The 14,801-nt window shown below is 41.7% G+C and overlaps 1 protein-coding gene and 1 non-coding gene across 3 annotated transcripts; one reads left to right on the top strand and one right to left on the bottom strand.

The window, feature by feature from the left end:
• Positions 1-1,037: 1,037 nt before the first annotated feature.
• On the bottom strand, positions 1,038-10,117 carry KPNA2 (karyopherin subunit alpha 2). Of its 2 annotated transcripts, none has more exons than XM_028087559.2 (11): positions 10,004-10,117; positions 8,585-8,682; positions 8,298-8,435; positions 6,329-6,417; positions 5,260-5,528; positions 4,903-4,997; positions 4,536-4,799; positions 4,101-4,334; positions 3,662-3,844; positions 1,985-2,134; positions 1,038-1,378 (listed from the first exon to the last, which is right to left on the bottom strand). In XM_028087559.2, the coding sequence occupies exons 2-11, from the start codon at positions 8,657-8,659 to the stop codon at positions 1,286-1,288; spliced, it is 1,590 nt and encodes a 529-aa protein (XP_027943360.1). In that variant the 5' UTR covers positions 8,660-8,682; positions 10,004-10,117; the 3' UTR covers positions 1,038-1,285. The 2 variants fall into 2 exon arrangements, with proteins under 2 accessions (XP_027943360.1, XP_027943361.1); XM_028087560.2 differs by having other exon boundaries at positions 10,008-10,117.
• Positions 10,118-14,206: 4,089 nt separating this feature from the next.
• TRNAR-CCG (transfer RNA arginine (anticodon CCG)) lies at positions 14,207-14,279 on the top strand. Its single transcript has one exon. It is a non-coding gene; the product is annotated as a tRNA-Arg (tRNA).
• Positions 14,280-14,801: the final 522 nt, after the last annotated feature.

The following is a 14,801-nucleotide window of genomic DNA, read 5'->3' as shown; positions in this document are numbered from 1 at the left end:
CAGCTCTAGAACTTCTATGGGAAAACAAGCTGGGAAAACAAGCAGGCAAAGCTGTCCGACTTCAGCAGTGGAGGCTTGGCTCATTACTTTCCCACTCATCAACAGAGAAATGGATAGTAGTGCTTTTAAGGTGCGTTTCATTTGTCCTAAGACTTGTGGGGAACTTTGGTTAACCCTCGCTCTCTCTCTCTCCCCCAAATCCATTTCCTATACTGCTAATAGCGTAACTATTCCTTAGATTAGTGGCTTTATACCTGGACTGTACAGAAAATGCATACAGGGATGAAATTTTAAAAAGATACTTGGACCCCACCCCTTACCAATTAAACAGAACTTTTGGGTAAATCAATACACCTTTGAAACGTTCAGCCTTGAAGTTTGGGAGGAATGAATTCTAACTGTAGCTCGAGGAGACTTATGATTAAACTTTATATATAGGGCGCCTGGGTGGCTCAGTTGGTTAAGCGACTGCTTTCGGCTCAGGTCATGATCCTGGAGTCCCGGGACTGAGTCCCACATCGGGCTTCCTGCTCAGCAGGGAGTCTGCTTCTCCCTCTGACCCTCTTCCCTCTCGTGCTCTCATTCTCTCTCTCTCAAATAAATAAAAGCTTTAAAAAAATAAACTTTATATATATATATATATATATATATGTATGTATTTATCCTGTCTCCCTGGCCAGTGAGATTTAAGGAGACTCTGGCTAAGGGCTTCTGGGAAATTTTGTTCATTATTCTATGCAAACTTCTGAAAAATTCTATTCTGACTGGTGTGTAGTGGATATGACATCTGGAAGTACCAACAGCCACGATTTACAAAGAATGGAAGCAGCCTAGAGCTAAGCCAGAACTCAGAAGTGAGCAGGACAAAAAGTTATCACCCTTGCATCCTTGATGACCTCACAAACCTGACATCAAACCATGTCTGCAACCAGAACCACACCTCTGGTTACTCACATTGGTTTGGGTCTGGTACCCTTCATCTGCAATCTTAAGAACTCCAAATTAGAAAGCAATACATAGGAACGGTGAAGTAAAGAAAAGAGTGGAATTTAATCTTTATTTACAGGACACTGCAAGAGAGGAGATTCTACATAGAAATAAGAAACCCACTGAGGAAGAGCTTCATACAGGTTGTACAGTTCGGAACTGGTCAAGTAGAGTTTTGTTGTAAAAAGTGCTACAATAACAAAACACATTTAAAAAGAGTTCTTAGTAGAGAAACAGTAAGACAAACTTCTACCAAACAGAGTACACAACAAACAACTTTCTGCCTCAGCTGTACAATCTAAAAGTTAAAAGTCCCGGGAGTGCCATCCTGAACTTGGAACGTATAGCCTTCAGAGGTAGTTTCTGGCACAACATTCTGATCTTCCTCTTCCTGGAAGTATTAAAAAACAAAACCAAACAATATAATTCCACAAACAGAGCACATTTCCAGGCAGCAGTGTGTCTAGACGTCTGTATTTATTCTTAAGGTCTTCATCTGCATATTACACCTTTAATGCTGAACCGTATTTCAATATTACAAATAGGGGAGGGAGAGCTGCTGAAACTTGCTAATTCTGGAGCGCCTGGGAGAGGAAGATTCTGAAAGGGTGAAGGATGCTACCACAAGAGAGATTTACTTTCCCACCTGTCACTTTTCAGTAGGAAATGGGAAGGAAGATGGCCTATTAGTAGGGTTGGCCCACTTCTCCATCAACTCCTACACAAACTTACTCTCAAGATATTCTTAATTCCCTAAGACTATTCATTCGAAAGTACACTGGTGATTTTTAATTTTAAAAATTTCTGGTTAAAGATTATATGATCATCAAGCCAAACATCTGAGGAGCAAATACATACATCATGTCCTACTCACACTGATATTTTGCCATATTTAACAAGGGCACAGGGTTCATTTAAAAAGTATAAGGAAAAAAAAGCTTAGGGGCTTGACGTTGTGTATTTTCCAAATTCTTGTTAACATTACCGTGTTACTCACCTCTACAGAGAAATACTTCTCAATCAAGTTTAATGAAGCTTTGTACACAGACTCATTTTCATGGTTTTGTAGAGCTTCAATTTTGTCTAAACCTCCACATTCTTCAATCATTATACTAAGTTTCTCAGTTTCACCTAGTTTCTCAGCAGCCTAAAAAAAAAATTCCAAGTTTACTGGAATTTACTGAATGTTCTATTTTAATGAAAATAATGTTTATGTTTGGGTACTGATGTACATCAGACAACCACTCGAAAAGTTCCTTCAACAACCCTATGAGATGGTTTTATCTCCAGTTTACATTTTTTTAAAGATTTTATTTATTTGAGAGAGAGCACAAGTGGGGTGAAGGAGAGAGGAAGAAGCAGACTCCCCACTGAGCAGGGAGCCCGATGTGGGGCTCCATCCCAGCACTCTGGGATCATGAGTCCCGGGATCACAACCAGAGCTGAAGGCAGACGCTTAACTGACTGAGCCACCCAGGCTCAGTTTACATTTTCTAAAAATTCAAGGCGATCAGATTTCTATTTGCTCTTAGCAGCTACTTCTGTAGCACTCAGCCAGATCTTACAGTAGTTCTCAATTATTTCTGTGCACCAAAATCACCTGGGCAACTTTAATGACACCATATCCAGGTTCAATTGGTCTATGATGAGAACAGAAAATTACTGTTTTATAAAAGCACCTGAGGGGCGCCTGGGTGGCTCAGTCAGTTAAGCATCTGACTCTTGGTTTCAGCTCAAGTCATGATTCTCAGGAGTCGTGGGACTGAGCCCCACACTGGGCTCTGCACTCGGTCTGCTGAGATTCTCTCTCCCTTTCCCACCCTCCCTGCCCCCCTTAACACATGGCTCTGTCTCATAAATGAATGAATGAGTAAATAAATAAATAAAATCTTTTTAAAAAAGCACCTCAGATAACACCAAAGTGTAGTCAAGGTAGAGAACCATCGTATAAGGGCAAAGATGGCCTAAAGTGTATAAAAACCAATTTCCCTGATTGGATTATTTGCTGATATCAAGAATTTACTAGGTATAAAAATGAAACTGTGGTTAGCCTTTTTTAGAGTCCTCAAATTTTAGAATACATAAATATTCACAGATGAAATAACTTATATACTTCAAAATAATTAAATTTAGAGGGTTTAGGTAAGGGGAGAGTAGGAAAATAGGCCAAATGTTGACAAATTATTTATGCTGGGTGACGGATACACCAAGCATCATTATCCTAGACTCGACTGTTCTAGGTAAAATTTCCCTATCAGAAGTTTATAAAGTCATTAGGTAGGACCTACCTACCTTCAACTACTGTGACAAGGTGTCACATGCTAGCATGCTCGGGTTAATTAGGAAGGGAACCAGAAGAAAAATACAATTAGGTAACTTTAAGTCATCAAAATTTAATTGTACCAAAATTCCGTATGACATTGGAGAATTAAAGATTTTTGACAAAATAGATAGGACTGAATCCTGTCCACATAGGGACTTGATTTCAATTCAGGTCACCCACTTGTCATCTCCTTTAATCTCTTATAATCCCTTGTCACGTCTTACTGAGAGTGTGCCCCACATAAACAGCCTAATTCTGTGGCCCTACTGAGTAACCTTAGCTGTCCTACCCTGAGTCTAAATATCATCAATTACCATCAAGCCCAAATTCAAATACTACCTTATGACTTACCTGAAAGATGTTTGAAATGGCATCCAAAATAACCAGAATAATTTTGGTGTCTTTTGCAGTTAAGAGGTTCATCAATGGTTCTATTATGCCACAATGAACGAGGTATACAATCTGTTCAACTGTCCCACCACTTGTATAGTTGGTCACAGCCCAGACAGCTTCCTTTTGTGTCTTAAAGTCTGCCTAATAAACATAAGAAAACAAGCTTACTTCAGAACGATTGTTAAAAATAAGATCCCAAAAGTACCGTTACAGAAAAACAAGGACTAAACTACTAACTGATTCCATCCAACTGTAAGTGAAAGAGGTTACTGGCCACTATTTAGAGAAGGACTTAGAACCCAACACTGGTACATGAAGAATCTTATCAAGCACAGCTCTACCAAATGTCCACCCATAAATACTAACATCCCTTGGTTAAGTACTAAGACTTCATTACCTTAGAGAGAACACCAACGAGGAATGGGACTAATCCATGATTCACAACTTGCTGTATCTGGTCCTGGCGACCAGCTGTAATGTTTGACATTGTCCACGTAGCTTCCTTCTGAATATTAGTTTTGGGGTTCGTTAGGAGGCTGGGAAAAACAGCAAGTGCTCCTGCATCTATTACAACCTGAGTCTGTTCATCCGTCCCAGTAACGATATTTCCTATGGCTCTTAGTGCAGGAGTCTGAAAAGAAAAAAAAAAAAATGTTGGTGCCAACGGTTAGCTTTTATTTTTTCCAACACTGCTCAAAAACTCTACACCCTAAATAAAGGTTTTGACAAGTCAGAGGCTCCTCATGGCCTAAAATAGGCAATGTGTCAACATCAGTATCAACTGACCATGCTTCTTATGGTTTATATTCTCAACGAAAAGTTAACAACTTACCACAATGGGCAATTCAGTAGCTCCTAGAAGCTTCACAAGCTGGGGCACAACTCCTGTTTTCACAACCATTTCAATCCGTTCATTTGGACCATCAGTAAGGTAGGAAATGGCCCAGCAGGTATCTGCCAATACTTCTGGATCATCATGATGCAGGAGACGAACTAAGGTAGGAAGAATCTGCTCAACAGCATCTAATGGGGGTGCAGGATTCTTGTTGCGACAAAGGTTTGAAAGTGTCCAAGTAAGGTTACGTAAGTAACCACACTGAGGGAAAAGAAAAATGCAATGAGAGGTCCCTCTATATTTTGAGGGGGTGGCAAAAATTAGAATCAAGAACTGAGTAACCTGACTTATGTTAGCAACTTACTGCTAAAGATGACATATCAGGAACTGCAAGGAGAGCCAATAGTGGGTCAACTGCACCATACTTGATAACCAAGTCTCGAAAAACTGAACCATCACCTAAAAAAAAAAGTCAAGGTTAATCATAATCTACTTGTCTAGCACCATCAATGTCCAGTGACTGAGTGTACCAGTGTCCTAACACAAAGACAATACTCTCGGAAATTCCCTAACTTACTTAGATGCCCCTAATACCCCTTTATAAGCACTAAAAGCAAGCAAGTTTAAATCTTAACACACAGGTGACTCTTACTTATGACAAGGCACTTCTCCCAACCTCAGTATGATTAGAGATAGTCAAAAGGATTTTAAATCCAAGTACCTGCAATGTTTCCTAGAGCCCATACAGCTTGTTCACTGATGTGGGCATGGGAAGATGCCAACAGAGAAATGAATGCTGGGATAGCACCTCCATCTACCACAGCCTTGGTCTGTTCTGACGTCCCAGAAGCAATGTTAGTGAGAGCCCAAGCAGATTCAAACTGAATGGGACTACAATCAGTTCTGCCCAAGAAGGACACAAATTTTGGAATCAAACCAGCCCGGATTATGTTGTCTATGGGGGGCTGTTTTTCCCTAGAAAGCAGTTTCCTAAGGATAAGCAGAAAGAGAAACAAAAGTTGAAGATGATTATCAAGAGAAGTTAACTTTAAAAATCAATTTAAAATGCAATTCAACTTGAGATAACCTTTTAAAGTAATGCACTAAAAATGTTGAAATTTCCTGGAATTTAAGAGATGAACAGACTGGTTGCACGGTGCTGCCACACGTGGCGTCTTTAGTTACCTTTTCCCCAAAATTGAAATATAACCAATAATGTAAAATAACCTCCTCTCTGCATTCCCACAAACTACTTTAGATCTTGTCACTTTACAACTTTGACAATCTGACAGTTATACTACCGTTGTTAATTTGTTTCCCTAACTACTAGTGAGGTTAAGCATCTTTTCCTTCATCATTTGTCACTTGGATTTGTTTTTCAGCACACTGTCAAACTACAGAAATTATTAATTCTTTGTTATGGATGTCACAAATATTTGTATTTGATAGAAGGTAAGAGTAAATGCGCCATTCTAAATGAATGTGCAAATCCCACTTACTGAATAATTCCTCTTTCTCTGCCACCAATTTGAAATGCCACCAAAGTACAAAAAACTTTGTAACTTACTTAAAAAGCACACCAAAAGGTTATCACTGGGGTGGGCAGGACTTTAGGCAGCTGTGATTTATACAAAATCACAGTTTCACCTAAGGGAAGATTCTAATGAAAATAGGCCTATGGCAAACTTAACTTTTATTTTACCCATGCTATCTGCCTGTCTCTTTCCCACCAAAAAAATCCAAGAGGGCTGATATCTTAGGTTACCCATGCTTTGGCAGAAAAGACTTACCTAGCAGCTTGAGTAGCCTGGAGCTGGCTTTCCAAATTGTTGCTATTTATGCCTTTGACAATGTCATCAACAGACCAATTTACAGTGCCCTGCAAGGACAGTGGTATTAATTTCACAAATTATCATTTTTAACATTAAATACAAACAATAAAATCCCTACTTGCCACTGTGAAGACATTTTTAGGTTTACAATCAGTTACTAAAAGTTTAGCCTTACATTTAATTTTGGCTATTAATTAAATATTCATTCTTTCACATGCAGAACAGTGCTCAAACTTGGTGTATGACTCACTGGAACCTCCAGTTATGGAGTATCATCCCAGTATTTTGTCACTAAAAGAAGAGACTATGAACAATTTAATAAATGAAATTAGAGCAGTTTGAAGGTTGTTCCTACATTAGTCTCAATCACTTGCATTCAGACATGCTGTTAGGGAGAAAGGGATGGAGTTACGTAGGCAACGTGCTGGGGATTTTCGTATCTAAGCTTATAATCTCTGCATTTCCACAGTACAGTGCTACAAAAATGTTTCATGTTGTAATCACAGTAGAAGGGTTTGAGAATCAGTGCTACAGTTAACTCAAAAAGACAGCATCCCTTTTTCTGTAGCTTACAACTTAACAAGGAAAATGTGAAAAACAGATAACCATAAAACAAATGGTGAATATTCATGTTATGTTAGCATTTACTCTCCATCTTAGTGCACAGCTGGGATGCTATGGGAACCCTGAAAAGGGAACATTTTTCCTGCTAGGTTGACCAAGGAGTGCTATAAGAATATAGGATTTGACTATAGTACTCTAGAAATAGCACATAGGTACTATTTGGTGGGGAAAAAAAAAATTGAGGCACTAAAGATTCCCAGTATCTTTGAAAGATAAAAAATAAATTGAAAATCTAAGATTGATCTAATTTACACACACACAAAATTTTTTTCTAAGAATACGGACTTAAAACTACCAAAGTTTTTAAGCAGAGAAAGAAGAGGTCTAAAGCAGTATTTTAGGACTATGTTTAGGTAAGTATTATGTGGCATAGAATGAAGGGAAAGATAAATTAGAAGAACACTGAAAGTATTTCAGGAGGAAAAAGATCTGAACAAAGCTGGTGAAAAGTACAAAAAACAGGAACACCCAAAAAAAAGGCAGAAAGTGATTGGTTCTAGACACACTAACTTTCAGTTAACATTGGACTGGCCAGTCAAGGTACTGAACTGGTGGGTGGAAATGCAGGGAAACCTGAAGGGAGTTCAGAGCTAAAGGAGACCTTGGAATCAGCTTCAGTAGATTAGGGAGAGTAGGTAGAAAAGGAGACAACCCAACAGAATTCCTGACTGGGAGCAGAAAAAAAGATCTTCACAGAGTTGACAGTTAAAACCATTAGGCTAAGTGATCCCGGAGTCCCGAGATCGAGTCCCGCATCGGGCTCCCTGCTCAGGGAAGAGCCTGCTTCTCCCTCTAACCTTCCCCCCCTCATGTACTCACTCACTCTCTCTCTCTCATTCTCACTCTCTCAAAATAAATAAATCAATCTTTAAGGGCGCCTGAGTGGCTCAGTTGGTTAAGCGACTGCCTTCGGCTCAGGTCATGATCCTGGAGTCCCGGGATGGAATCCCGCATCTGACTCCCTGCTCAGCCGGGAGTCTGCTTCTCCCTCGGATCCTCCCCCCTCTCATGCTCTCTCTCTATCTCATTCTCTCTCTCAAATAAATAAATAAAATCTTAAAAAAAAAACTTAATAAAAAAAACCATTAGGCTAAGAATGTTATTTAAATTTCTTTCTTTTTTTAAGCAGGCTCCCTACCCAGTGTGGAGCCCAATGCGAGGCTCATGTCACAAGCCTGAGACCAAGACCTGATGCTTAAGCCACTGAGCCACCCAGAAACCCCTTACTATTTAAATTTCTAAGAAAATAACCATATTGATTTTGTGGGTTTGCCGTAATTCATAATCTAAAATATATATTTACCTGGTTGTTGCGGTTTTCCTGTAGTGGAGAGGTAGCATCATCAGGAAACGAGCTTACGTTTCTCCTTTTCAGCATCTGGTCATCCTTCTTAGCTTTCCTTAGCTCCACATTAACTTCTATTCGGCGCCGCCTCATTTCCTTGGAAAAAGATAAACCACTTCACCTACTGTTATCAGTTTTTGTTGCGAAGTGAGGACATTTATTTCAAATTTCCTCAAAGTTCTGATCCCTTCCCAAATACCTTTCCATTTACAAAATACCACAGGAAAGCAACAGAAGGTACTCACTGTACTGTCTTTCCCCTTGTTCTTGAATCTGTTAAGGCGAGCAGCTGGTGAATTAGCATTCTCATTGGTGGACATGGTTATGAGACAAAGGGAGAAAGCTGTTAAGATGGAGAGAAAAAAATTCCCCTTTTATCATTTTGCTTTGTCAATAAGAAGAGCGTTATAGAATTATCAAATACTGCATCCACACTTGTATATTAGAGGAGCAACTTCCTTTTTCCACACTATGAAATAGTGAACTGGCCAAACAGTATTAGTCCCCTCCCCTCTGAAGAGCTGAGACTTCCTGGAGCAGTGCTGTCCATCAGAAATAGAAAGCAAGTTGCATAAATTTAAATATCCTAGCAACCACATTTTTCAAAGCAGCAAAAAGAAATGAGTGAAATTAATTTTAATCTCTTTTATTTAACCCAACACATCCAATATGTTCTCATTGCAACGTTATAATATTTCGAGCTTTTGAGATATTTTACACTTTTTTCATCCTAATTCTCCAAAATCCTCTGTGTACTTTAGGCTTACAGCAGATCCCAACCGGACTAGCCACATCAGCCTGGTGACTACCATACTGGACAATGCAACTGGACTATTTCAATTAAATAGTTAACTGAAGGCAAAATAGGGGAACTAGCTCACAGTTAAAACCTATGTCCTACGGGCAATAAATCCATATCCTGGACGCTCTCTCTATTGTCTTTAAATGGCCAAAATAGGTACATTCTCCACACTTGAAAACTTAATAAATATCTGGCTCATCATCACATTATGGAGTCTTCGATAACATTCCGTGTCAACACTGAAAACTCGAGACACAGTTCTGCATCCTCAGCATCTCGCAAACATTTTCATTTCCAGAAATTTCGAGTGAATGCACTTAATTAGGCTGATATCAACTGTGCTTCATTCAGACTTTAAGACCGATAGCCGAAAGGGGACAAAAGTACAAATCCTCCTTATAATTTGTTATCTTTCGTTCGGTGATGTTCTTTTCCGACGCTGTGTCACAGCCAGCCCTGGGCCTACGTGTTAAGAGACAGTTCTTCCAACTGCCACCCCCATCTCCAGGCCCTTCCCCTGCCCCCCACCCGGGAAGATGCAGCGGGGAACCGGCGGAGGAGGGGCGAGAGGCGCTGGGCCACCTCCCGGGACTCTCGCCCTCGGGCCTCATTGATTTTCCCCGCCGCGACGCGCCAGAGGTCTAGCCGCGGTTCGCAGAGCCGCGGCGCCCTAAAACCCAAGCACTCGCACCGCGAAACAGCCGCCTTGTCAACGAACGACGCCCCCGGGGCCTCGTCAACGAAGGAGGCCAGAGCCAGGTCGGGCGTGTACTCCCGGCCTCCCCTCCCGCCACCCGCAAGCGGAGGGCGGCCTGCACATCTGCCGTTATCACTCGGGCCGGGCTCCGGCCTGAGCTCGTACCTACACAGCCGGCTCAGGCTTCCACAGGAGGCGGTCCGGGGCGCGCAAGCCGCAGGACAGCTGCCCTCAAAACGTCCACCACGGATCACCCCAAAGACGGTGTGGCTCGTGCAGCCGGCCGGCGCGATTTAAATTTCCCGGTGTCCCCGCATTCCGATTGGCTGGTTCGAGCCTACGCTGCGCTCCCATTGGCGGATTTAAAAAACACGTTAAATTGGGGGGGGTCATAGGGCGAAGAAGAGACGATAGCATCGCGAGATATGGGAGCGGCCGGGCAATCCCAGAGCGCTTTGCAGTTGGGTGAAGAAAGACTCCAGATCCCGGCATGCAGCGGGCCAGTTCTCAGCCCCACCTTGGCCCGAACCCCAGCGCTTCTGCAGAGGGTTTATGCCAGGGAGATCGCTCGCAGGTCGTTTGCCTGGGCATCTGCTTTAACCAAAGCACCACAGCTGATTTCCAAAATAATTCTCTTTAAAAATCTTGATATAGAGGAGGTGGGCTAAAAAAAAATCTTAATATAGAAATATATTGCTTTGAGTTTTTTCCTTGATAGGACACAGTAGGAACTTAGCAGGGGTTTCTGGCTATTATTGAAGGAAGAGATAAGGCAGGTTTGTGTTGCATTTTTTAGTTGTTTTATTTTTTCAACCTTTGTCATAAAAGACTGCATAGAAGTCACAAATCTGGTAACAAAAGTTTTCTTATGCCTGTTTCTCCAGACACTCTTATTTTTAAATACTTCCAAATACAGAAGAACTGCAAATCTTTACCCAGATTTGCCAAATGTTAACATTTGTGTGTGCATGTGTGTAAAAGTAACATGTAAAAGCCATACATACACACATATATACATATATATAAACTTTCAAACCAATTGAGAGTAAGTTTCAGAAATTCTGTCCCTTAACCACTAAATACTTCAGTGTGTATCTTCTGATGACATTCTCTTATATGACCACACCGCAATCATCAAATTCAGGACAAATGAACTTTTTTGTTTTGTTTAAGGATGTTTTTAAGGTTTTATTTATACTTGAGAGAGCACAGAGGGAGAGGGAGAAGCAGACCCCAGCTGAAGCGGGGAGCCCAATGCAGAGCTCAATCCCAGGACCCTGGGATCATGACCTGAAGGCAGACGCTTAACCGATTGAGCCATCCAGGTGCCCCTTTAAGGATTTTTTTTTTAAGGTTTTTGGTGTTTGTTTGTTTTTTTAAGTAATCTACACCCATTGTGGGGCTCAAACTCATGACCCGAGATAAAGAGTTGCATGCTCTATTGATCGAGCCAGCCAGGGACCCCAAGACAACTGAATTTTGATGCTATTATTTATTATATAGTCTGTATTCAAGTTTTGCCAATTGCTCCAATATGTTTCTATGCTGTATCGTACACTTTTCTGAATAAAATGTTTGCATTTTCTTGCATCACAAATGGTTATCAGAGCATCAGATTTAAAGATGTTTGTTTTCTCTCTGCAATTTTTCTGTATTCTAAAAAGGGTATTTTTAGAAACATTGTATTAGTTTATTACTATAAATAAACTCAAACATTGAACTTTGTTCATTATTGTAGACATTTTTGTCAGCCCCACTCACTGTGTAGCAGCAAAGGGGTTCATTGGCAGCTGATTCTACTCCCACCTCCTCAGTCAGTATAATCCAATCCCCCTAAGTGCAAAAATGTGGAAAGAATTCACCCCTAAACCAGTCATTGCAAGGGATTCTCTTGGCTACTGTGAATGGTTCAGGGAGGCATATGACCTAAATTCATTCAGCTGGGAAGCCTATGCCTTTTGTTTAATGACTGGAGATAGGAAAGCAGGCTGTGTTCTTCTGGACTGGGGGATGTGAGTCCTAGAAATTTGAATAGGACAATTGTAGAGAAACGATGAAAGCTCTGATCAAAAGCCTGCCCTACCTCTGAAAGTTGCAATTACATAACTTTGCAATTATGTCACCCAATACACTTCCTTTGTTGCTTAAGCTAGTTATATTGGGTTTTCTTCTGCTTGAAAATATGGAGTACCATGTGCCCCAGAAGTGTTCTAAGTGTTTTACATATATTAATACATCTAATCTTCACAACTCTGTGTTGTAGTATTATTAATCTACCTGCACCATTTCACAGAAGAGAAGACTGAATTAGGAGTGGTTAAGGAGCTTGTCCAGGTTCACACAGCCAGTAAATGGCAGACAGGATTCAGACCCAGGCTGCCATGCTATTCTGTACTCTCACCTGAAAACAACCTGAAACAGAAATATGATGTCCAAAGTGAAAGTTGCCTTTGAAAGATACAATGTCATCCTGGGGGTACCATACATCCTCTACTCTTAACTATTATAGTTTGGATGGAGATTCAGGAGAGGACCTTGTATGGCCTAGGCCAATCAGTACATTCCATCCCCAGGTCCCGGGGACTGGTTTGGTGAAGATGTAACACAATGCAATAAATATTTACTGAGGCCTTTGGGTGTGAGATATCCTCTCTCTTCCATAGGACTGCGTGTGCTGGTGGCATGAGCTTGAAACTCTCCTGCTTTCAGAGAAGCAAATCCAAGTGCATCTAAGGCAAAATAATCATAATTTGTCTGTTAGTTGTTCTTTCAAGTAAAAACCATTTTCCACTGAAAAAGCAGTTAGTTTAGCTTGCAACTCAAACATCACACAATTTCTTTCCCTCAAAAGACATTGTGGGGCACCTGGCTGGCTCAGTCTCTGGAGCTTGCAACTCTTGATCTCAGGGTCCTGAGTTCCAGTCTCACCATGGGGATAGAGATTACCTGAAAATGAAGTGTTTTTTTAAAAAGTGGAAGGAAAAAAAAGACAATTATTGTATTTGTATGTGAAAGAAGTGATTTATGTATACTTCCCATTTTGTCACACAAAATATTAAAAAGACGTGTCCTCAGGTGTGGAGATTTAATACAATTGACAATTCCTACAGTGTCATCAAGGACTTTTTTTTTTTTTTTTTAAGCAAAGCCAGCTACCTCCACCCCCTTCGCCAGTGTATGAACATGAAGGATGACCATTACTAGTTTGGTTCCACTGCCTTGATTCACTGAGGTGTCAGTTTTACCCACTGTCATTTCTGTACCACCAATGCTAAATGATTAATGAATTGTTATTTACTAATAATGTCCTAATCTTCATTAAAAGCATTTCCTTAATGACTCAGGCTTTACAGGTACTAAAACAGTGACATGGGACACACAGACACCTAAGATTTGAAAGATACACACCAAAATGTTAACAGTGGTAAGCTCCACGTGGTAGAATTTTCAATTTCAATTTCCATCGTTTGGCTTATCCATACTTTATACAATTCTACAATGAACAGGTGTTCGGTGTCTAAGGAGAAAACGAAATTGTGCATTTTTAAAAACCACGAATGCAGCATCTTCACAGGCAACAAGCATGGACGTATTGTGCATGAACCAAAAAGTCTCTGAATCTTTATCCAAGACCCAGGACAGGATAAAAACAAAATCCCTATTGTTTTGTATTGACGGACCTTGTTATACCTATTTCCCCTTTAATCCGGAGGTAAAGAAGAGACAGGGGAGAAAAATGGACGTTAAATGAGTGAGGGAGAAGGGCAGATTTGGAAGAAAAAAAAAAAAGGCCTGTTTCCCCTGGAGTCCCCCAACAATCCCCAACACATGATAGTTTATAACAACGCTGCACGCTGAGTAACTGGGGGAAAGCAAGAGACGGAGGAGCAGTAAGGGACGGGAAGGTTGTAGGGTGTGTAGGTAGCAGAAGGCGCTCAGGCTCTGCGGGAGGCGGCACTAGGCGATCCCAGGGAACTTTGTAAAATGCAGACGCCCGGGCTCCGGTAAACAGAATTAGAACGGAGGGAGGACAGGCATTGGAATTTCGTCTGAGTTCCCCAAGCACGCATATCGCGCAGCGAGGACAGTGAACCTTCCAAGCCCACAGGCCGAGAGCAGCCCGGAACCTCCCGCGTGCCGGCCACGCAGCGCCGGAGCACTGGGGCGGGGAGGGCCACGCGCAGGCGCACGAGGCCGCGGGTGCCGGGCCGGGCGGAGGGCGCAGAGAGGCGCAGGCGCGCGCTGCCGCCGCTGGGCGGCTTCCAAATCACTCGGCGCCCGACGCGAGACCGCGGAGCGCGGAGCGCGGGGCGGGGCGCGATGATGGCATCGCGTAAGGAGACGGTGTGAGAGCCCGGATCCTGTGGTGACCCAGTGGCCTAATGGATAAGGCATCAGCCTCCGGAGCTGGGGATTGTGGGTTCGAGTCCCATCTGGGTCGCACGGAGATTAGTTTTGGTGGAGAGAAAGGTGGTAATGGGCACTGACGGCAGTGAAGTAGATTTTGAATTGTGGTCATTTGGCGTCTCTAACAGCGATCTCAAGAACAGCTGTATTTAGAAATTAGGAAATGCATGTCCGCGTTTTTAAAATACTGCGATTAAGACCCTGCAAGTGAAGGCGGATATTTGGCACAGAACAGGAGCACTTAACTCTTGCTTAATTTATGCTGACTTTTTTTTTAAGTAAAAAATCCTTAGGAAGCACGAACTGCCGACTAGACAGACAGATGGCATCCCCTCTTGTTGTCTACCTTTTCAAGCTTAGCTTCCCGGTGGGCAGCCACACCTGCAAAACTTTCTCCCCATGCTTATGCTCAGGGCTGGCTCCAAACAGATTTATTTTCAGTACTAAGGGGAGTCTATAGGGAAGAACCATGCTGTTGCAACGGGCATATATAATAAACATATTTTATAGTTTCTATCCTAAGGCATTGTGAACAAAAAACTGTAGTTAGAATGTA

Source organism: Eumetopias jubatus, unplaced genomic scaffold, assembly GCF_037043125.1.
Source record: "Eumetopias jubatus isolate StellerSeaLion01/CBP00866 unplaced genomic scaffold, mEumJub1_p1.0 scaffold_10, whole genome shotgun sequence".
In the NCBI taxonomy this organism is placed as follows: Eukaryota; Metazoa; Chordata; class Mammalia; order Carnivora; family Otariidae; genus Eumetopias; species Eumetopias jubatus.
Note: the sequence above shows the minus strand (reverse complement) of the source record. Positions and strands in the feature narration are given on the sequence as shown.